This window comes from Eptatretus burgeri, chromosome 1 (genome assembly GCF_056783735.1).
Source record: "Eptatretus burgeri isolate ZD-2024b chromosome 1, Ebu_testis_v1, whole genome shotgun sequence".
NCBI classification, from domain to species: domain Eukaryota; kingdom Metazoa; phylum Chordata; class Myxini; order Myxiniformes; family Myxinidae; genus Eptatretus; species Eptatretus burgeri.
Window position 1 is genome coordinate 122,702,334 of NC_140961.1, and position 23,451 is coordinate 122,725,784.

The window sequence follows — 23,451 nt, forward strand, 5'->3', positions numbered from 1 at the left end:
AGTCGACGATCTGCGCGCACGATCTGCTTCACACGCTTGATGTTGTCCGCTGTTCTGCTCGTTGAAGGTCTTCCAGACCATGGATCGTCTTCATCCCCCTCCCGTCCCTCTTTGAACCTCTTGTGCCATTCAAATGCACGTGTACGTGACATTGTTTCTGCCCCGTTGACTTGCTGTAGCATTGCGAAGGATTCGGAAGGTGTTTTGCCAAGCTTGGCAAGAAACTTCAGATTCTCTCTCTGCTCACGACTTGTAGCACGACGACTCAGACTAGACAACGTGTAAAGCACGACCTGTAAAAAATCACACAATGAGTGCAGTCAACCATCACCAATCATATATATTACTGGAATGTTGCGAAAGACTGTGACGCACCCATTCATTCAAGTTGTGTAAGTGGAGCACACAGCAGGCTCAGTCTCGTTACTTTTTAGACGGACCTTATATATATATATATATATATATATATATATATATATATATATATATATATATATATATATATATATATATATATATATATATATATATTTTTTCTTTTTTTAATACATATATATATATATATATATATATATATATATATATATATATATATATATTGTTGTGGTTGAGGAAATTCGCAAACCACCATTCAGGTCCTGTAGGTGAGATATCTCTGTAAGTATATGTGTAGTTAGCCCAAACCCGTTGTTTAGAGGGAATAAATGTCATTCATTCGGGCTGCGACCCTTCAAGATAGCCGTTTTTCTGTTCTATCTTTATTTTGAACCAACCACGTCTCAACCGCCATCACACAACAACCACCAACCACAACGCCGCTTCACAATAACAACAACGCCAACAGCCATGACCTTTACCGTCACAACTCGCTCTCGCAATCATCGCATCACCACCATGCCAAGTGTCACCATGGCCATCATCGCCACAATAAACCCTCCACCACCTTCACCTCTCCTCCTTCTGCCGCCATTCCCGCACCGCTTGTGGGCACCAATCCTGGACTCGTACAGGGCGCGCGCCGAGCAGCAGGTGCAAAAAGCGGCCTTTCCGGGGAAGTCGGATCAGGAATGATTCACGCCCACTTCTGTTCCGTCCTATCAGCGAGCGCGGGGCGATTTGGGCCCGCCTCCAGGCGCATCGGTGTATAATCGATATATGCAGATTCGAGGATCAGGAATGATTCACGCCCACTTTTCCTCCGTCCAATGGGGGAGCGTGGCTCCGCCCCCGAGCCAATCCTGATCCGAAAATCTGCATATGGTTTCTCCTGTCACACTATAAAGCGCCGAGCGCGGAGCGAATTGAGAGTGAGTTGAGAGTTTCTATTTCGGGCTCGGGCGAGTTGGAGAGGTGTGGCAGCGGCAGCGGCAGAGAGAAGAGTTTCTGTTTCGGGCTCGGGCGCGTTGTGGCGGCGGCGAAGCGTGGCAGCAGCAGCAGTCAAGACGGGGTTTGGAGTCTGTCGGGGAGCTGCAGAGAGGGGAGGCCGGGAACGCGGTCGAGGTCACAGTGGAGTCGCTCGTCGCGGGACCCAAGCAAGCCAGATATCCTCTTTCCCCAGAGCATCAACAACCCCCCCTGTTTGCCCCCGCGCTGAGATAGTGCGAGAAGGGGGCCCGTTCCCACCCCATTCCAGGCAGTGCCAGCGAGGCCCGCGGAGGAGCGCGGAGTCGGGGCGCCGCCGCCATTTTGCGGCTCATCACCAGACGGGTAGGCTCGACGCGGTCTCGGCCCCAGGCCCGTCTGCCCCCTTGTAGTTGAAGGTGGCCCATTTTGCTTTGAGTATTTGTGTTGTCGGCGCCGTCTGTAAAGTAAAACTGTGTAAGTGTTGCCGTGTGCTCGCGTAGTCGGTAGTAGATCTGCATTGTTTCTTTTGTTACATTTGCTTTTGGTGCATAATTGTTGTGTTCTTTTTGTTACATTTGCTTTTGGTGCATAATTGTTGTAATTGTATATGTGTGCTTTCCGTTTGCCGCGGAATAAATGTGAATTATGTTGAACTGTTTTTCCCGTTTCGCTTCGTCTTTTCTTTAATTGAATCTCCATCTTACTTCACGTAAAGGGTTGGTCGTGGGCGAAATACACCCAATAACTAATCGGAACCGTCGAGGTTGACGATAACACCGCTCGGTTATCCCGATAGTACGGAACGGGTCGATTAAAGTGGCCCGTGTCCTAAGTCGACCTGCAGCGAGGTGCGATCGCCCGGTCTACCCTCCGTGTGGGTACTTAGGTAGGTCGAATTTGGCGAACAACCCTATCCCACGCGGGGGCCGATTGGCACGATCGTGGTGAGGCCGAAAGGCCCACCCGTAACTAGTTCCCGGCGTTAGTCCGAGAGGGTCACGACGGAATTATCCGTCCGGTGGGCGACGTGCCGCGATTTGAGTTACGTGGCCGCTCGCACGCCGGCGGGCGCGAATTCGCAACAATATATATATATATATATATATATATATATATATATATATATATATATATATATATACATATATTTATATATATATATATATATATATATATATATATATATATATATATATATATATACATATACATATATGTGTGTGTATACATATAAAAAGATATACACACACACATACATCGCTGGATACATTAAAAAGAGAGGAAGAAGTAAGGCGTTTCCTGCCTCGTAATGGCAATATCCGTGTCTTCTTATCCATATATTTCAATTCCCGTGCGGATTTATTTAATTTCCGCACATGCCATAACCTCTAGCATCTCTTGATCTGAGCCAAATTTCAAAAGTTAAACTTCTTCATTGACTTCAGCAGTCGTACCAACTGCTAAAAAAAAAGTGTTCACACAAGCCGGTAGGCAACATGGGTGGTCGCTATGTAATTGTATACTAGTCATACAGTTTTTGACGGATCGGGCTGAAATATTTTGACAAAGAGGTTGATTATAGTGCGCATAAAAGCACGGAAGCCGATTTTTGATTTTCGAAAAAAAAATATATAAATATTTTTCGGATTTTTTCAAAAATTTCAAAGTCCCGTTGCTGGGCAATGGTGGCATCCATAGCAACGGTGCTCAAAAGCATACAACTAGATCCTGGTATGAACCTACCAGTCAAGTTTCATCAAAATCGGTTGACTCCTCTGGCCTCCAAAGCTGTCCATTACATACATACATACAGACAGACGGAAAACCTGAGAATAACGGTAGTCTAGTGACCACCCAATATCCACTTCAGACATCGCTTAACATTCCGTGCTTCAACGGGTGCACCGTGTTTATATAACCGATCAGCAATCACCAATCGCTTTCCAAGCCAGCCATTCCTTATCAACACTTTTGTTTGAGTGATTATGCCACTTGGTGAGTGCTCTACAATATTTGCACTGTCACTGAATATGTCGATCAACTTGAAGAAGGTTCAGGGTCCATCTGACTGCGTTTGGCTGTGCGGTGTCTCATGCAGTGAGTTGGGCGATAGTTCGCTCGATGAAAATATGCAATTTTATTTTACCGCATGTCTCCCCTTTTTGTACAATCTTTCATTATATGTCCTGTCACCTCAGCATAGATAGATGCATGTAAAAAAAAATTGAACGTTTCGTTTTTAAAAGTTTATTCAACCGTTTTGCTGGAGTGGAGTGCTTATAACAAACATCTCCGGGGTTAGGAAAGCAAAATTAATTTAATTGATTACAATGAGTAAAAAATGTTTTCGGTTGTTACAAAGCAATGAATAACCACATCACGGCAGGATAGCTGAGAGGTACGCACACTCACGCTAACTCTAATTAGCTGTCTAACCTGGGTTGGAATCCCGACCCAGCTTTAAACTGTCATCCAAGTGTTTCACAGGCACGGTGATTTATCAATGTGTGTCCCGTCCCTCGGATGGATGTTAAACTGGACGACACATCTGCCGGAATCTCCCCCTCTCCTCTCACTCTCTCTTACCCCCTCCCCTCTCTCCTCCTCCTTCCTCTAGCCTTCTCTCCTCTCCCTCTCTCTCCCTCTCTCAACCACCCCTCTCCCTCTCTGCCCACACTTTTCTCACACCCCTCCTCTATTTAGTGGACTATTAAGGAATGAGTGCTTAGTTTTGAATTTACTACTTAGATAGCGTGGGTTTTAAATGCTCCCATCCTGTTTTATGTAAAACCTGGCTGTTAAATAGAAAATGTTGCTGTTTGGGTGCATTTTATCTCCCTTCCCTTCCCCTCACGTCATTCCGTCTTCCCATCCCCTCACGCTTACCTCCTCCCAAACCCCCTCCCCTTTCCACCCACCATGGACATCTCCGGGTGGTCTCCGCACGCTGGAGAAACATGCTATTATTTTAAACTGTTTTCTCTTTTTCAGTTTGGCATTCACACTGTAAACTGAGTCACAAGCACTCTCAGCATGACTTACATGCAAATGTGACTGCATTGACACCAATACCCTCCAGATAACTTCACTTCTGGCAGTCTCTTCAACAGGAAGCTGAAAGTCTCAAGCCCAGTCACGGCATTTCCCATCTATTCTTCACCTTTTCTCCCACATATACTCGAAGCGAGTAAGGAAATTTCACTTGTTAATTTCCCAGATCACAACAAGTGCCACTGACTTAATAGCACGGCTGGGATGGGGTTTCCAATTTCCAACAAACCTGACTAATCTTTCGGATGCAGCACATGGATGTGGGTAGCATCATTTGCTGGGGGTACAGCTGTGCTGCTGATGCAGTGCCCTCTTTAGGTTAGGGCACGAAATTGGAATTTATCTCGGGACGAGAGCTCACCAACTCTTTCCAAAGGACACCGTGGGATATTGTGCGTTCACCAACTCATGCCAGCAGACGGGAAATCCAGTGCAACGTCCATCCAAGGGACATCGCACACACATTGATGAATCACCGTGCCTGTGAAACCCCGGGATGACAGTTTACAGCTGGGTCTGGATTCGAACACAGGCTTGACGGTTTGGAGGCGAGTGTTTGTACCTCTATGCCATCCTGCCAGCCCAAGCAACAATCTTTCACGAAGAGGAGGTAAGCGCCTGCTTATCGCATCGTGGGAAGTAAAACCAATAAATGGGTCTGTAGCGTTTGTATGGAGAGCAAACTTGGGAGAGTTTACACTGGTAGCAACAGTGGCTTGTGCCTTTGCTCGTGCATGGTCACTTTGTTGTAAGTTGTTGCCAGAGTGCGCCATTGGCCTACACAGCTGCTTCAACTCTCCTGCTAATTGCCAGACACAAAGCAACCCATTTTTAGAGCTCGTCAGTAAATTTAGCAAAGTCGTGGGAGTGGACGCAGGGTTTGTGTGAGAGAGGCAGAGAGAGGCGTGGCTTGGAAATCGGTTGAAATTAAGGGAATGGAGCATCGTTTATGGGTTTTTCCTTTGAATGGTGCTTTGGGAACCACAGATAAGCTTCTATGTATGTATGTATGTATGTATGTATGTATGTATTTATGTAAACTTAACTCCTGAGCCTATATCCATCTCCTCTTGAGTTCTTGTTACAAAATCATGAGAGTAGTATACTTAGTGCAAATTATTGATTGGCTTATATATATATTTTGTTGTTGTTGAAATATGGCTTGACAAGAATTATGTACAAACACTCAAGATTAAACCACAAATTCATCCATTGCTTGTATCATTATTGAAGAGCAGCAATGCTGCTGGTGCAGTGTCCCTGACTGTATGAGCAGTGTCGCTGTGTCTCAGTAATGGCGCAACCGGCAGACTAAATTCTTAATACAGTCCTCAAAATGAAAGTTCCTCATCGATTTAGGTCAGGTTTTGGAATTTATACTGCACCAGTTCACCATGGCTTACTCTATTTGAAAGGTACCAATGGATTTCTAATGTTCTCGTAAAAATGCAAAAGCCAACACAAAAGCCTCTCTCCGAAAGGTCTGCAAACTGACCGAATAAGCCCCTCTTCCTTAGATAAGAAGCATTGATGGATGTCCGTTTTTAGTTAAATCCTCTTTCATGAAAAAAATTGTGGGATAAAACACAATCAAGTAAAGTTCAGAATGCTGCCCAAATTAATCAATTAATCGAGATCAATAGGAAGGTGAGGTTACATGATTTTAAACAAAAAATTGATAACATACACACATATACACACATACACACATACAGACATATACACTCATACATAGATATACAAACAAATACACACATACACACAAATACACACACACACACACACACACACACACACACACACACACACACACACACACACACACACACACACACATACACATAAACACATAAACACGTATACACACATACACACATACAGACATATACACTCATACATAGATATACAAACAAATACACACACATATACACACATACACACATACACAAACATAGGCCTACATATACAGACACACCACTACATAAACACACACATACACATACATATACAGACACACATACACATACATATACAGACACACATACACACATACACACATACATACATACACATATACACGCAAACACACATACACACATACACACATATACAATATACACTCGTACACACAAACATACATATACACATATACACTCATACACACATATACACGCAAACATACATATACACACATATCACATACACACACACATACACATACATACACATACATATACACACATATCACATAAACACACACATACACATACATATACAGACACACCACTACATAAACACACACATACACATACATATACAGACACACATACACATACATACACATACATATACAGACACACATACACATACATACATACACATATACACGCAAACACGCACACACACATACACACATATACACTCATATCACATACGCACACATATTCACATATACACACATACAGACACATATTCACAAATATACACATGTACACACACACACTCACACACACACACACACACACACACACACACACACACACACACACACACACACACACACACACACATCTTGGATTAAAGGAAGGTTTTGTTGCACAAATTCACAAAATTGTGTTTATTTCCAGAGACTGCCCCCAACCCCCAACCCCCAACCCCCAAACAGATTAAAGACATTTTGGCAAAACAACTGCCCTGTAAGACTTTTTTTGTTCCTTGTAAAAAGAAGAAAAGAAAACCTCTGTTTTACCTTTTCATTTTTATGGGAGCGTTTGATCCTTCGAATCACGCTACAGGGGAAATACACCTTTGAGCCAATACTTTAGTTTTTCAAAACATCTTCCTTTCGAGTCGATACCTGCTTGCCCAGTGAAGCAAAATATTTCGATACAAATGGGAAATGGCAGATCATTTTTCAAGTCCCAACTCTGCACCTGGTTCTCTACTCAAACTGCCTTTATCCCCATTTTCCAACGTACTACCAATGTTGAAAATCTTCTGTGAGCCTCGACTTTGTGCCTAAATCAAACTGATTTTGTAGGCATTCTATTTGGTTCTGTTTTTCGTGTTCCAAACACTTTTCTTTCTCTGCCAAGCACCTGCAGATTAAAGATGCAGGTAATATAATGATGATACAAGCTAGCCATACTAGCTTTGTGGCACAACTTCAGGGCAGGTTCGAATGCAAAGACAACAACGAAACGGTTGAGTCTGTCCATTCATCCCTGCAGCACAAGTGCACCTTACCAATCAAGTACACAAGTAGAAGGGCACTCGGTAGAGCGCATACCTCCACCACACAATGCCTGATCCACGTGAACATAGCTGGCCCAATACATTTTTGAAATATCATGCTATATATCGTTTTTGGCCCAATCTCTCAATGGTGAAGAATCACTTAAAAATTAAATAATTCTCGTATCCAGATCCAGATCCGGATCTTCATCAAAATCGAATGAATTAGTCATGGTCACACATCCAACTTGTCCACCAAGTTTTGTCAAAATCCGTCCAACAACTTTTTGAGATATCGTGCTACATGTTAGTTTAGCCCTATCAATGGTGAAGAATCACTTTTAAAATGAAATAATTCTCGCATCCGGATCCGGATCTTCACCAAAATCGAATCAATTAGTCATGGTCGCACACCCAACCTGTCCAAGTTTTGCCCGAATCCGTCTGCAACTTTTTGAGATATCGTGTTATATATTAGTTTAGCCATGTCTCTCAATGGTGAAAAATCACTTTAAAAATTCCAGTTCTCGGATCTGGATCCGGATCTTCACCAAAATCTATCCGGATCCTGATTTTGCTTGAAAACTGTGGCCAAAAATCGTGTGACAGACAAACAGACAGACATAAAGACAAACACTACAGACTAACATATTTGGCAAAAAAAAAAAATTTTTCGCCAAGTAACAAACAGACAGATATGAGTGAAAACATAACATCCTTCACCTTCTGTGGTGGAGGTAAAAATGGCAAATGTTTCAATAAAAGTAGAGGCAGATAAGTTGCCTGCATTTTACAGGAAATTAAAACATGGATCAATGCTTGACCGACCCACCAGGTCACAGATGGAAAATTTTGAAACCAAACATGAAGTTAAAAACTAAACCTACAGGTTATCAAACTTCTTTCTTGCACTTCTTTCTTTCTACAGGCTCTCCATACCTGCACCAATCAAGAGTCATCATGTTGAATAACCTGGCTGTGCTGTGTTTTCAACAGGACACACACATCCGGTGATGTAACTCTCCCAGATAAGAAGGAAGGACAATCACAACTAGAGGGGGAGCACTCGGGAGAGTGCAAAACCTCCGCCGCCAATACTGCTGGGTCACTCAAGTGAACCTTATATCTTATTCATTAAATATGATGTCAACAGTGCTGACAGAGTTATAGTTCTTTTCTCCAATTTTTTTTTTGGGGGGGGGTGGAAATCACTTAAAACATGTAGAAATGCAAAAAAAAAAAATCTTTTTTTTTGGGGGGGGGGGGGTTGGAAATCACTTAAAACATGTAAAAATGAAAAAAAATCGAAATTTTGTTGAAAAAAAAGTTGCAAATTTTTTTTTTCTCTAACAATTTTTTTTTTTGGGGGGGGGGGTTGAAAATCACTTAAAACATGTAAAAATGCAAAAACAAAATTTTTTCTCAATCTTTTTTGGGGGGTTGGAACTCACTTAAAATATGTAGAAATGCAAAAAAAAAATTCTCTAACAATTTTTTTTTTGGGGGGTAACAATTTTTTTTTTTTTTGGGGGGGGGGGTTGGAAATCACTTAAAATATGTAGAAATGCCAAAAAAAAATTTTCTCTAACAATTTTTTTTTTGGGGGTAACAATTTTTTTGGGGGGGGTTGGAAATCACTTAAAACATGTAGAAATGCAAAAAAAAAAATTCTCTATTTTTTGGGGGGGGGGTAAAAAAAAATTTGGGAGGGGGGTTGGAAATCACTTAAAACATGTAGAAATGCAAAAAAAAAAAAATTTTTCTCTAACAATTTTTTTTTTGGGGGGGGGACCAAGTCCAAAATTTAATGCCATGATCCTTGGACCATACCTAACCCCCCCCCCCACCAAGTTTCGTCGAAATCCGTCGAGGATTTTTTCCGTAATACTGTTCACAAACAAACAAACAAACAGAAAGGGGTGAAAACAGTAACCTCCATCCATCTTCGAAGATGGCGGAGGTTAAATATCCTGATGGCCTCACCAACAATGTTCCTCATTTTGATCTACTTTTAATTGTACCTCCAGTGTATCCTGCAAAGCATTTGCTTCACTTGATTGTGACCGTCACTCATTTGAATTGTCACGATCTCTTTCACAAGCTGACTAAATTCGGGAACATAAGAGAAATATCATTGATGCTTGACTGGAAGGTATTACCAAACTGAGGGTGCCACTGCCTCACTGTCAGTACGATGACTTGTTCACCTCTATCACCTCACTCTTCCATGAGCCTCGACTTTGAGTACAAACAAAACGATGACCCTCCTCATAATCTAACCATATCATCCCCCATCCTTCCCCACAATCTTTATTACCCCATTAACCCTCCCTGATCCAACCCTTTTACTCGCAGGTTACTGTTTCCTCCCCCTCGTATCTGTCCCCTTTTCCTGTTCCTCTATTCCCTTGCTTGTTGCATCCACCTGTGGCCTCACTAACCCACTTTCCATTCATTGCCCTTTTAGCCTCTGTCACCTCACTCTTCCATGAGCCTCGCTCTTGTATATAAAAAGACTGGTGGTGAAGTTTCATTGTTCGGACAAACTTCAAATATAGCATATAACGCCTCCAAATTGGTTATGCAATTCTGACGGTGACTATTTTTGTGCAACAATAGCCAAGGAAGAGTCGCAATCATCTAAAAAGTGTCTCGCCTTACAGCACATGCCTAAGTCAGCTCGGTTGAATGTGAGCCAGGCTAAAAATGGCTTTTCATTTCCTGCAGAGCTGCTTACCCAATGACATTGATACCGCAACGGCACAGATCGCACACCACACTCAGAGTGACCTGCTTGTTTTGATTGCTCTTCGTAAAACGATGAAAACCGGTACCACATCACATGCCATTTCGTGCCCGTTGAGACCGATCGTTTACATATCTGAAGCCATTTTAGGGGGTTCGGTGAGACCGGGCAGCCATATTGCCATATGCTGTGGATCTTTTTCAAAAAAGTTTTTTTTTTTTGCGGGAAATGGAATCTTCCACATTTCTCTTTCAGCGCAATGTGCTTTTATAGGTTCTGGAATGGCTGTTGCCAAATTTTAAGACATTTATCATCCATTGGCTTTTGGTGTCATCTTTATTTTGGAAACGATCAATTATTTAGCTATCGAAGGACTGGACGTCTTGCTATTTCCTTGCAAAGGTTTTAAGGTACCCACACTTTTGGTGTACTCTAATCCTCTGCCACACCCCCACCACTCATCCCACGCCCACCTCTCGCACCCCCACCCCCACCACCCAAGCCCCTGTGGAATGTCTGCATGGCACTTCAACATATCCCAGACGCCGTGGCATAGTGTGGGCTTTGTTAAAGCCAAACATATTCTCCTGTCCTTACGATAAGCTCAATTGCTCTGATGATGTCATCCTGTTTTGAAGCCCACATTCTTGTTGCCTTCATTTTTCAATATCATTGACTTGACTCAACCTTTATAGTTCATTCATTTATGGCATGCCACAATGTTTTAACACTTATCTAAGATTCATGGAGAAGATTGTGTGGAAATTGTATGCAGGACAAAGACATGAGGAGACATGAGCAGTGTGACCACTCCTCATTTTCATAAATGCCAAGGTGAGCCAACGAAAAATGCCAAGAATTCACAAGGTTTCGGAAAAGCGATGATAATGGAAAACCTATACGCCAAAAAAACCTATAGAAAACCAAGATGCCAAGGTGAACAACGAATAGCCAATATCTTGTGAAAAAGCAAGGAGTGGTCACACTGGACATGAGGACAAAGACATGAGGTCCACTACCCCCAAACCAACAAATGATGAACTGCATCAAAACTTGGGTCCATCACATCATGAGCCAGGGATTCAGATTGTAACGTGAAAGTGCACATAGTTATTTTGTAACTACAAGTAATTATTATTATGATTATTATTGTTATTATTACTAAGCATGTCTCCTGTTGCTTCACTGATGGGTTTAATCAAAAGACAGCATGTTGGACCTCACAAACATACTCCGTGTGAATGTGTGAGTGCCAATGAGGAAGTAAAATGGAGTAAAACGCGATGAAAGATCTTTACCCACACCACCGAAGGGGAATGGAGCTTATGTCTTCACCTCTGTTTGTCTGTCTGTAATGTGAGCAGGATGTCTCAAACAGTTATGGACGTACATGGATAAAAAAATTGGAGGACATGTCGGGTGTGTGACAAGGACGAATTGATTCGATTTTGGTGAAGATCCAGATCCTAGAATTTCTTAGTGATTCTTCACCATTGAGAGATTGGGCCAAAAATGATAAATTGCATGATATTTCAAAAGGTTGTGGGCGAGTTATGACACAACCAGGTGAATGACATGGTTTGGTGACAGGAACAAGCCAATTAGATTTTGGTGATGATCCGGATGAAGATGCAGCCGATCATTGCAATACAAAATGTAAACTGTTCACAACCTGGTGGAGGTATGCATTCCACTGAGTGCCGTTCTATTTTATACCATGTTGTTGTTGTCATGGCTGTGGTTGTTGTTTGTGTGCTTCTTTCATGTATATACAGTATATGTATATGTACATGTATATATATCCACTGGGCCCACAAATCCACTGGGCCGCACGATGAGAGGGTGTAGAGCAGCCCTGAATCATGGCGAAACCCAATCCTTATCCCTGTGTCGTAAGAAGCGACCAGGGTTGCGTCAGGGAGGGCATCCGGCGTAAAACCTATGCCAAATCAGTATGCGGATCATAACGGATGATGATCCGCTGTGACAACCCTTAACGGGAGCAGCCGAAAGACGAACAACACATATATATATATATATATATATATATATATATATATATATATATATATATATATATATATATATATATATATATATATATATATATATATATATACATACATACATATTCTTCTTCCTCTTTCGGCTTGCTCCCGTTAGGGGTCGCCACAGCGGATCAACCGTCTCCATTTCGCTCTATCCTCCACATCTTTCATTGACACTCCAACCACCCGCATGTCCGCCCTCACCGCATCCATGAACCTCTTCTTTGGCCTTCCTCTTCTCCTCCTGCCTGGCGGCTCCATCTTCAACATCCTTCTCCCGATATACTCCATTTCCCTCCTGTGCACATGTCCAAACCATCTCAATCTCGCCTCTCTCACTTTGTCTCCAAACCGTCCTACCAGCGCTGTCCCTCTAATACACTCATTTCTTATCCTATCCATCCTCGTCACTCCCAACGAGAATCGCAGCATCTTTAACTCTGCCACCTCCAACTCCGCTTCCTGTCTTTTTGTTAGTGCCACCGCCTCCAAACCATACAACATAGCTGGTCTCACTACCGTCTTATATGCTTTCCCCTTCACTCTTGCAGCTACCCTTCTGTCACAAATCACTCCTGCAACTCTTCTCCACCCACTCCATCCTGCCTGCACTCTCTTTTTCACTTCTCTCCCACACTCTCCGTTACTTTGCACAGTTGATCCCAAGTATTTAAACCCATCCACCTTCCCCACCTCAACTCCTTGCAACCGCACCATACCACCACTCTCCCTCTCATTTACGCACATGTACTCCGCCTTACTCCTACTGACTATCATTCCCCTTCTCTCCAGTGCGTACCTCCACCTCTCAAGGCTCGCCTCAGCCTGCTCCCTACTCTCCCTACAGATCATGATGTCATCCGCGAACATCATAGTCCATGGAGACTCCAGTCTGATCTCGTCCGTCAACCTGTTCATCACCATTGCAAACAGGAAAGGGCTCAGAGTCGATCCTTGGTGCAATCCCACTTTAACCTTAAACCGGTCCGTCATTCCTTCCGCACACCTCACCGCTGTCACACTGTCCTCATACATATCCTGCACGATCCTCACATACTTCTCCGCCACTCCCAACTTCCTCATACAATACCACAACTCCTCTCTTGGCACCCTATCATAAGCTTTCTCTAAATCCACAAACACACAATGTAACTCTTTCTGACCTTCCCTATACTTCTCCATCAACATTCTCAAAGCAAACATCGCATCAGTGGTGCTCTTTCCTGGCATAAACCCATATTGCTGCTCACAGATCATCACCTCTCCTCTCAACCGAGCTTCCACTACTCTTTCCCACAACTTCATGGTGTGGCTTAACAACTTTATCCCTCTGTAATTTCCACAGCTCTGCACATCACCCTTATTCTTGAAAATCGGAACCAGTACACTTAATCTCCACTCCTCTGGCATCCTCTCACTTTCCAAGACTTTATTAAACAATCTGGTTAACAACCCCACTGCCATCTCTCCTAAGCACTTCCATGCCTCCACTGGTATACCATCTGGGCCAACCGCCTTTCCACTTTTCATCTTCTTCATTGCAGTCCTCACTTCATCCTTACTGATCCACCCCACTTCCAGATTCACTATCTCCACCTCTTCCAACCTTCTCTCTCTCTCATTTTCTTCATTCATCAGCTCCTCAAAGTACTCCATCCACCTTCTCAACACACTCTCCTCGCTCGTCAGCACATTCCCATTTGCGTCCTTTATCATCCTAACCTGCAGCACATCCTTCCCAGCTCGGTCCCTCTGTCTTGCCAATCGGTATAAATCCTTTTCCCCTTCTTTTGTATCCAACTTCTCATACAGCTTGTCATATGCCTTTTCCTTGGCCTTTGCCACCTCTCTTTTTGCCTTTCGCCGCCACTCCTCTGTACTCCTCCCTACTTTCTTCATCTCTCTGACTATCCCACTTCCTTTTCGCCAACCCCTTCTTCCTTATACTTTCCTGTACTTCCTCATTCCACCACCAAGTCTCCTTATCTTCCTTCCTCTGTCCAGATGTCACACCAAGTACCTTCCGAGCTATCTCCCTCACAACTTCTGCTGTCGTTGCCCAATCATCCCACCCATCTTTACCACCATCCAACGCCTGTCTCACCTCCTCCCTAAATTTCATGCAACAGTCTTCCTCCTTCAGCTTCCACCATCTGGTCCTTGGTTCAGCCCTCACTCTCTTCCTCAACCTCACCTCTAAAGTCATCCTACAGACCACCAATCGATGCTGTCGAGCTACACTCTCCCCTGCCACAACCTTACAGTCACTAATCTCTTTCAGGTTGCATCTCCTACTTAAGATGTAATCCACCTGTTTGCACTTTCCTCCACTCTTGTATGTCACCCTGTGTTCCTCCTTCTTGAAATACGTATTTACCACTGCCATTTCCATTCTTTTTGCAAACTCTACCACCATTTGCCCTTCCACATTTCTCTTGTTGAGACCGGACCTCCCCATCACCTCCTCATCCTCTTTATTCCCTTCCCCAACATGTCCATTGAAATCTGCTCCAATCACCACTCTTTCATCCTTGGATACACTCTCCACCACTTCATCTAATTCACTCCAGAAATCTTCTTTATACTCCATCTCACATATATATATATATATATATATATATATATATATATATATATATATATATATATATATATATATATATATATATATATATATATATATATACACACATATATATTGTTGCGGTTGTGGGAGTGGATGGAGGAATTGCTTTGGAAAATTAGGATTGTATGGATTGGCTTGGTCTGTGGACAGGTCGGAGTCATCTCAATGTAAATTAAGTAGGGAGACTGTGAGCTTAAGTGGTATGTGCCACTACACAGGGGGTGATGCTGTTCATTACATCGTGATTAAGACCAATTTCTTCCATTATCTAATTGCCCCCTGTGACTTTTCCTACGTTTTTGCATTTACCAGCCAGCCATGAAGAAGTTGCATTTTTATGACAACCACAACCACAACCACAACAACAAGCAAGCAAAACATGCCAAGCAGGCAGAAGCCCCGCCTTCCCGGGTTTTGTGCCAGCAAGCCACGCCCAGAGGTGGAAGAAGGAAGAGGTTTTTGGTTTTGTTGGTTCATTTGGGTGTAAGGGATGCACACGGTCGAGAGACAAGAGAGCGAGGAGATGGCGTGAAAGATCAAGGCGTTGCGGCTGACTTTCTTTTGACGCATGAAGAAGACGGCATGATTCTCATACTTGTGCTGAGGTGAATTGGCTCGCGTGGTGAAGCGAGACACTGGCCATCGACTCTTGGCTGGTCATGAGAGACCGACCACGAAGCCTCGTGTATATCACTGAAGAGATGGTGCCAATCTGCAGAGAGCAGCTGCGTCGGTAAGCGTGATTGACGAAGAAGCTGCACAGCGGTTGGTGAGCCCTGGTGTTGAATTCCGCCTCACAAATTACCTCATGTACATTTCCCGCCCAGAGAGCAGCTCGGCACCATTTTGGGGCGCATCTTCCCATGCAGGACGAAGCGCTTCAATTCCAAAGTTCAGTAAAGACAATCTCTGGACAAAGCTAAGTACCTGCATAAAGGGAGGATTTTCTTTTGTTCATTTTCCTCCTCTGAATTTAAGTCTGGATGAAGAGGAGCCTCCACTTCAGGTTTAATTTACTTCACGTATTATTTTTACATACCGACTTATACCCTTGTAAATATTTGTCCATTTTCATGAAATCCCCGCATTTATTTTAAGTTGCTGTGTCCATGTATTTGCCGTGGTGTTCAAGTATAATCCCTTGTGCTGTGCTTCCGTCGCTCCGCCAGTGCCGCCCCACCCCTCCCGCGCGCGACATAATCTCTGAGGATCATGTGTCCACGTCCTAAGGAAAACTGCTCGGCGATCTGGGCCTGGTCGGTGTTAACCGCCCGTCCACCACAAATTTCCTCTGATATAATTCCTCTTCTTCCTCGTCCTCTTTTTTTTTTCTTCTTCTTCTGCCCCTCTTTAATGTCTGCAATCAATACCACTTTATTGTGGGGTCATCCAATGGTAATGGTTCTGGCTCAAGTACTTCTGCAACCCACTGACCAAGCCTGATTTTTGACAGTGGCATGTATTTTGGAATATGTTCAAGGTGTGGGCTACGTTTTACATACTCTTTGTTTGAAGACAACGTTTGATCTCGATTGATCACCACCACCCAGAGTTCTGGCAGACGGATCCTCCAGCTTAATGCCAACATGATAGACGTTGCACACATTGTTGCCTCGCCCTACCTGTAAAACACCAGAATGACAGTTTATAGCTGGGTCGAGATCCCAACTCAGGCTTTACAGCCCAGAGGTGAGTATGCATACCTCGAAGCTACACTGACAATCCTTGCCTTGGGCTGTGTGGGTGGAAAAAAGATGTTTGGCTTTCATGGTGTCCTGTTGCTCGGTCATCCTTATATGTAATATAACCAACGCTGTGCTGAGACATTTCACTAGTCCCCATTATGAAGGCACCTGAATTCTGAGGGAGTCCTGAGGTTACAGACACAGCACTATGGGGGACTGGCTCAACATGTGCTTCATCATGATTTCGCTGCCAGAGAAGCAAAACCATTAATAGTATGTAAATAACGCAATAAAGCATTTGTTACAGGAACATCTGGTGTAGTTTGACAACCAAATAATATGCGATACCAACATACGTCTCGACTCCTGATGGTAATAACTTGACTCTGTTTTAAACAAACATTATCGTACAGCAATTGTAAAGCGGATGGCAGGCCAAACTTTTTATCATCACCTTGGCATTCATTGTTGCCATTAATATTTCATCAAACCCGCAATAAACCTGAACTTAATCGTGAAATAAATAGGCGAGCAGGGCATGTCATTAAATAGTGGCGCAGAATCAAACAGGACGATGTAGAATTGGCCGATGGACCTGTTATGAGATAACTTCCAATTGTAACAGCGACAACACACAAGTAACTTGATCCTCTTTAATATCCAAAAGGTTGATTTGAGCAAAATGGGTCACTATTTATTTATTTATTTATTACAGCATCTTCGGCTCATGGAAGATCTGCAACACAAACTGTACACACACACTGGACAACACCAGATCTGAGTTCAGACAAACAGCCACTGAGGTTACATCACTTCCGATAGCACTCTGGGAAGCAGTGACGCCATCCATATTTGTTTGATGACGCTTTTATTTTCACATTCAGCCAGGCCACGATTAAAGAGGAATTCCCTCCGATCCATGGATGCCAACAAATGAGGTTTGTCCATGCTCTGTCCATTAAATGCTGAACATTAAGCAAGGAAGCCACACATTCCATTTTTAACTCTTTGGTTTGACTTGGCCAGGGTTGGATTGAACCCACAACTCTCAGACTCAGAGGGAACACTCCAACCATTATGCCACCGAGTCTAGTCCCATTACATTCCAAAGTTTATTCCAAAGGTGCGAAAAAAGAGGGATTGAAAGAGTGTAATTTGGACTAAACTTGGTAGATGAGTTGGGTAAATGACCAGAACAAGCTGATTCGATTTTGGTTCAGGTCCAGATGCATGTCCGGTGTACCAGTGGGATACAAAACATAAACTGTTCATCCTGGCGGAGGTAAGCCCTCTCCTGAGTGCCAGTCTAATTTAAGGGGCTGTCACACCTTGACGTTTTAGCCAGCGTATGGCAAGGTCTCAAAATATATGTAAAATGCTGGCTTACGCTGAACTATTGATGTTTTTTTTTAAGTTTTGGGCGTATAATAACGTGTTGGACGTATGCATAACGTATTAGTACCGTACACAGAACGTTTTAATCACATATAGATAACTTATACCAACGAATGCTGAGCGTGTTGTCAGTGTTCACAACCTATACCTAACGATAGTCTAACTTATGCATAGCGCGGCAGCGTATCGCGACGATCACGTGGCGTAGGCTATTCATAGGCTGCGGCTCGACGATTCAAATCATAACCGCACTAGACATCGAAGTGTGAAGCCACTGTCACACCTTGATGTTTTAGCCAGCGTATGGCAAGGTCTCAAAATATATGTAAAACGCTGGCGTACGCTGAACTATTGATGTTTTTTTTAAGTTTTGGGCATATAATAACATGTTGGACGTATGCATAACGTATTAGTACCGTACACAGAACGTTTTAATCACATATAGATAACTTATACCAACGAATGCTGAGCGTGTTGTCAGTGTTCACAACCTATGCCTAACGATAGTCTAACTTATGCATAGCGCGGCAGCGTATCGCGACGATCACGTGGCGTAGGCTATTCATAGGCTGCGGCTCGACGATTCAAATCATAACCGCATTAGACATCGAAGTGTGAAGCCGCCATCACACCTTGACGTTTTAGCCAGCGTATGCCGACGTATGAAAAATTTGGCGAACCAAGCTGGCACACGTCGAATACGTGATGGGTAAGTTTTGTATACGTTAAGAGCACGCTGGCATACGTCGTCATATGCCAAGTGCGTCGAGAAATTTTCAGCATGTTGAAAATTTCTCGACGTACTCGATGTATGACTCACGTTCCGCATACGCTGGCATAAGTTGAAGGTACGCTACGCGATCGTTGACACACGTCGACACACGTTACTTGTACGTTACTCATAAGTCAAAACACGGCGAGGTAATGGTTAGCGTCAGTGTTCCAGACTCCCTGTTTTTTCTGTTTTTCTTCGGTATGACGGTGATGTTGACACTTCGATTTCTAGTGCGGTTATGATTTAAATCATTGAGCGGCAGCCTATTAATTATATTATATTATAACCGCACTAGAAATCGAAGTGTCAACATCACCGTCATACCTAAGAAAAAAAAAAACAGGGAGTCTGGAACACTGACGCTAAACATTACCTCGACGTGTTTCGACTTATGAGTAACTTACAAGTAACGTGTGTGGACGTGTGTCAACGATCACGTAACATGCCTACAACACGTTACTCATAGGTTAGAAATAAGTTTCGGATACGCTAAACATTACCACGAGGTGTTTCGACTTATGAGTAACTTACAAGTAACGTGTGTGGACGTGTGTCAACGATCGCGTAACGTGCCTACAACACGTTACTCATAGGTTAGAAATAAGTTTCGGATACGCTAAACATTACCACGACGTGTTTCGACTTATGAGTAACTTACAAGTAACGTGTGTGGACGTGTGTCAGCGATCGCGTAACGTGCTTACAACATGTTACTCATAGGTTAGAAATAAGTTTCGGGTACACTAAACAATACCTCGATGTGTTTCGACTTATGAGTAACTTACAAGTAACATGTGTCGACGTGTGTCAACGATCACGTAACGTGCCTACAACTTATGGCCAGCGTTATGCGGAACGTGTGAGTCATACACTGGCATACGTCGAAAAATTTCAAGCATGGAAAATTTGTCTAACACTTTGGCGTACTACGACGTATGCCAGCATACTATGACGTATGCCAGCGTACTACGAAAAAAGCCAGCATACTACGACGTATGCTAGCCTACTACAACGTATGCCAGCATGCTCTTAACGTATACAAACTTCCCCATAACGTATTCGACGTGTGCCAGCGTTTTAGCCAAATTTTGCATACGTCAGGCATACACTGGCTAAATCGCCAAGGTGTGACAGGGCCTTTACTTGTGAATGACAAGGATGCGGCTTCTTCTGATTTGAATGGAAATCTGTGCACAAGTTTTATCAACCCACCTTTTTGGCATTGAGTTGAGGTAATCGACAGAGAGACATACTCGATAATTACAGATCTTTCTCTGCTCTCCATCCTCCACTCTTCCTCTTCCTCCTGAATAGCCCATCCAGTTACCTTTCCACCCACATACTCTCCTTATTTCTATCGCTTTATACTCCAGCTCCTCTACCTTTCCTCAATGTAACCATATTCCGCACCCCATTGCATACATAATATATAGATGCCTCCTTGAACCCCACATCTTTCATCAAAATCTGAATGTATTTTGAGCAGAAAGTCGTAGTTGTCCTAAATATCTGTGATATCAGGCTGAGCTTGGCAGCAGCTCTGATTCCCCACCAAACCTGCTCCCTCGTGTCGAAAATTAATTAACTCTTCTCATTCCAAATCTCACCTGTAGCAATGAGCCATGAATTGCTGAGAGCCGGGTGCAGGGCATGGTGGATTGTTTATTGTCGTCCAAAAAAACAAACAAACTGAGAACCTTTGTGAGGTTGATGGAAAATGTTTTTATTCTGAAATTTTGTGCAAGAGGTTCTGAAGGCTTACTCAGAGCCTCGCGTGAAATTGTATTCAAATGCAATGGTTTATACATGAGCCTGAAAGCGGATTCTTCGTGAGAAATTGATTATACAATAACACTTTCACAATATCACTTCTTGGATCAACAACCCAGCATTTCCTTGATGTAGAATTCTCTGGCCGTTCTCATTTCGGATGGCAGGAGGAAATCAATGTGCTGCTGCCATATTGTTTGATTCCAGGGCATGAATGATAACCTCGGTGGTGATATTAATCTACTGGTTACAATCGACATTTAGGCGTGTCTGTACTCGCTTCTGATTTGTTCAGCATGGTTTCGAATCTAACTCTCGATATAAACTGTCATCCTGGTGTTTCACAGGCATGGCGTGACATCAATGTGTGCTCCGTCCCTCGGATGTACGTTCAGCAGGATGAGACATCTCCCAGCACTGGTCGCTGGAGAACGGGAAAGATCCCACGGTGTCCTTCGCGAAGAGTAGGTGAGTTATCAGCAGCACTCTGAACAAATTACAAATTCCTACAATGACTGAGGATGAGGAAAGCGATGGAAAGCCACCCAACTTAACCTTTGCCAAGAGATTCCTTCGGGAACACCGACATTGTCAGTAGTATGATGATGATGATGATGATGATGATGATGATGATGATGATGATGATGATGATGATGATGATGATGGTGGTAATTTCTCCACCACTTTTTCAAGCTTGGCAGAAAAGGATGTTCTTCATTCTGTGTACATCAACAGAACTGGTGTCCGTATCTGTTACTAAAAGGAGAAGTGTCCGTCCGCCGGTGTTTGTGTGCGTGTGTCCTTTTGTCATGCTTCATTCTGAAGGGTTGCTGCTGTCATTGATGGTGCCATCGATTTACTTGGTGGATAAGCTAATCGTCCATTTACTTGGAACAAAAATGTGTGTGTTCAATCATAAATATATCTGCCCTTGTTTCCGGTAATGAGGAAGAAGAAGCGTGAATTTGAGCTTCAATGAAGGGGTTACGATAACATTTATGATTCTACAACAGCAGGAACCCTTTCAATTTTAGAAGAACACATTCGGAGCACACAAAATTAAATATAGCAATACTTCTCGGTCTTTTCATTAAACCCGTCGGCGAAGCGATGGAAACACGCGCTTCGTTGATGGCCAAATCCAACAATGGGCTGTGACGTCATGACCAGAACCAAGTGATGCTGAACAATTGGAAGCGTGAATTCAGATGAGTTGTGGGACCGTACATGCATCGGTCATTTGACTTCCTTTGCCAATACAGTACAAGTGCACTCTTGAGGGAAGTGAGATTGCGCCATTCGAGGCTGGGAGTTAGTTTATGAGTGCCGGTGTAACGATATGTCAAAAATCATGCGAACATGTCCTCACTAACTCAGAAATTGTCTTTTACTTGGTGTTTGGTTTGCGCTTGACTAAATGTTTAACTGGACTTTTGAAACACCATCGCTCAAAGGAAAGCAGCATTTGCTGGACTCATCACACGGGCCTCAAGTGGACAGACTTGCTTAAACATCTTAGAAGGCAAAGTCGATGGGAAAAGGACATGAAGGGGCGTTTAAGACGGATGTAGACGTATGACATCAGAGATTGGATGGAATTCCAGAATTATGGAGAAATGACGATAGCTGATCATCTGAAACGTTGGCCCGCCATCATACTTTCACGGCCAACCTTAATATCTAAGAAGGGGCACAGGATGATGAATTGTATCGTCGCCGAGAGTTAAACATCACTTTCGAGTGGTGTGTTCTTTTGCACGATTTTGCGGCATGGAAAGTCACATGACCATGATAATGCTTCATCGTGGGGCCAACCAGGTGCTTTGCAACACGACTGTATGTCACAGTGTGATTTGCCTCTGACCGATTGAGAGACATCTTTATTCCCAGCAGTGTTAATTGGTGCCATTTTGTTTGAACTCGGACAGGAACGTGCTGTGTGTTCTGCATGGAATTTTTATCCGCAGTGACTGCAGAGACATTACAGCATGATGAGCAGAGACATTGTCCAGAGGTAGCACTTACCTGAGCCCACTTACGTTTGAGATGTCTAGTCTGGGTTTGATTCCCGACCCGACCATAAACGGTCCGATTGGTGTTTCGCAGGCAGCGCGTTGCATCACGGAGGGCTGGATCGCACGTTAAGCCGGATGTCCCCTCTCCTGGCATTAGCACCAATGGGATCATTTATAGACCTGGTTGGGAATCGAACCCTGGCTCGGGAGCCCAAATGAAGTACATGACCTCTGACCTACCTTTTCTTTAACGTGTGTATGAAAACGTCCTCCCACACCAAAACCCACTTGTTCTCTACATAACAGCATCGTTTATCATCGGTTTTTAATCTTTACCTCCTGCTTTTTCTTCGAGCCAGCTGTTTGGTCGAGGGGGTAAAGACCACCGAATATTGGGAGTTCGAGTCCCGTTACTGCTCCCCCATTACGACTCACACCTGGCACACCTGACCAGTAGAGCCAACATAGGTGGTGGGAGACCTTCGTCGTGCGGTGCACCCAAATAGACTGGGTTAAAGTTTTATTTTTCGAACGAGCAACAACAGGAACCAACACGAGAACTTGGCAAGCTCGTGTGAGTAAGGTAAGTTACTTGAGAGCTCAATTTGTTCACCGTGTCTTGAACACCTAATCCCGAAACAAGTTCCTGCTTGTGACCCACATATTCCACGTGGAGTTAAGGGTTTCCAACAAGTCTGAGATGAGTTCTGCATTGACTCAACAGGTAGAGTCCACTACCTCTACCTCTAACGTATAAATTGG

The 23,451-nt window shown here is 43.4% G+C and overlaps 1 protein-coding gene and 1 pseudogene across 1 annotated transcript in view; one reads left to right on the top strand and one right to left on the bottom strand.

Moving 5' to 3' along the window:
* LOC147035311 (huntingtin-interacting protein 1-related protein-like) overlaps positions 1-23,451 on the bottom strand; it is a 993,771-nt pseudogene that overhangs the window by 591,265 nt on the left and 379,055 nt on the right.
* Positions 1-23,451, top strand: part of LOC147035315 (uncharacterized) — a 270,416-nt gene that overhangs the window by 135,324 nt on the left and 111,641 nt on the right. Inside the window, exon 3 of the mRNA XM_085896724.1 lies at positions 21,022-21,142. Coding sequence (XP_085752850.1) covers positions 21,022-21,142 — 121 coding nt within the window. The remainder of the gene's footprint in view (positions 1-21,021; positions 21,143-23,451) is intronic.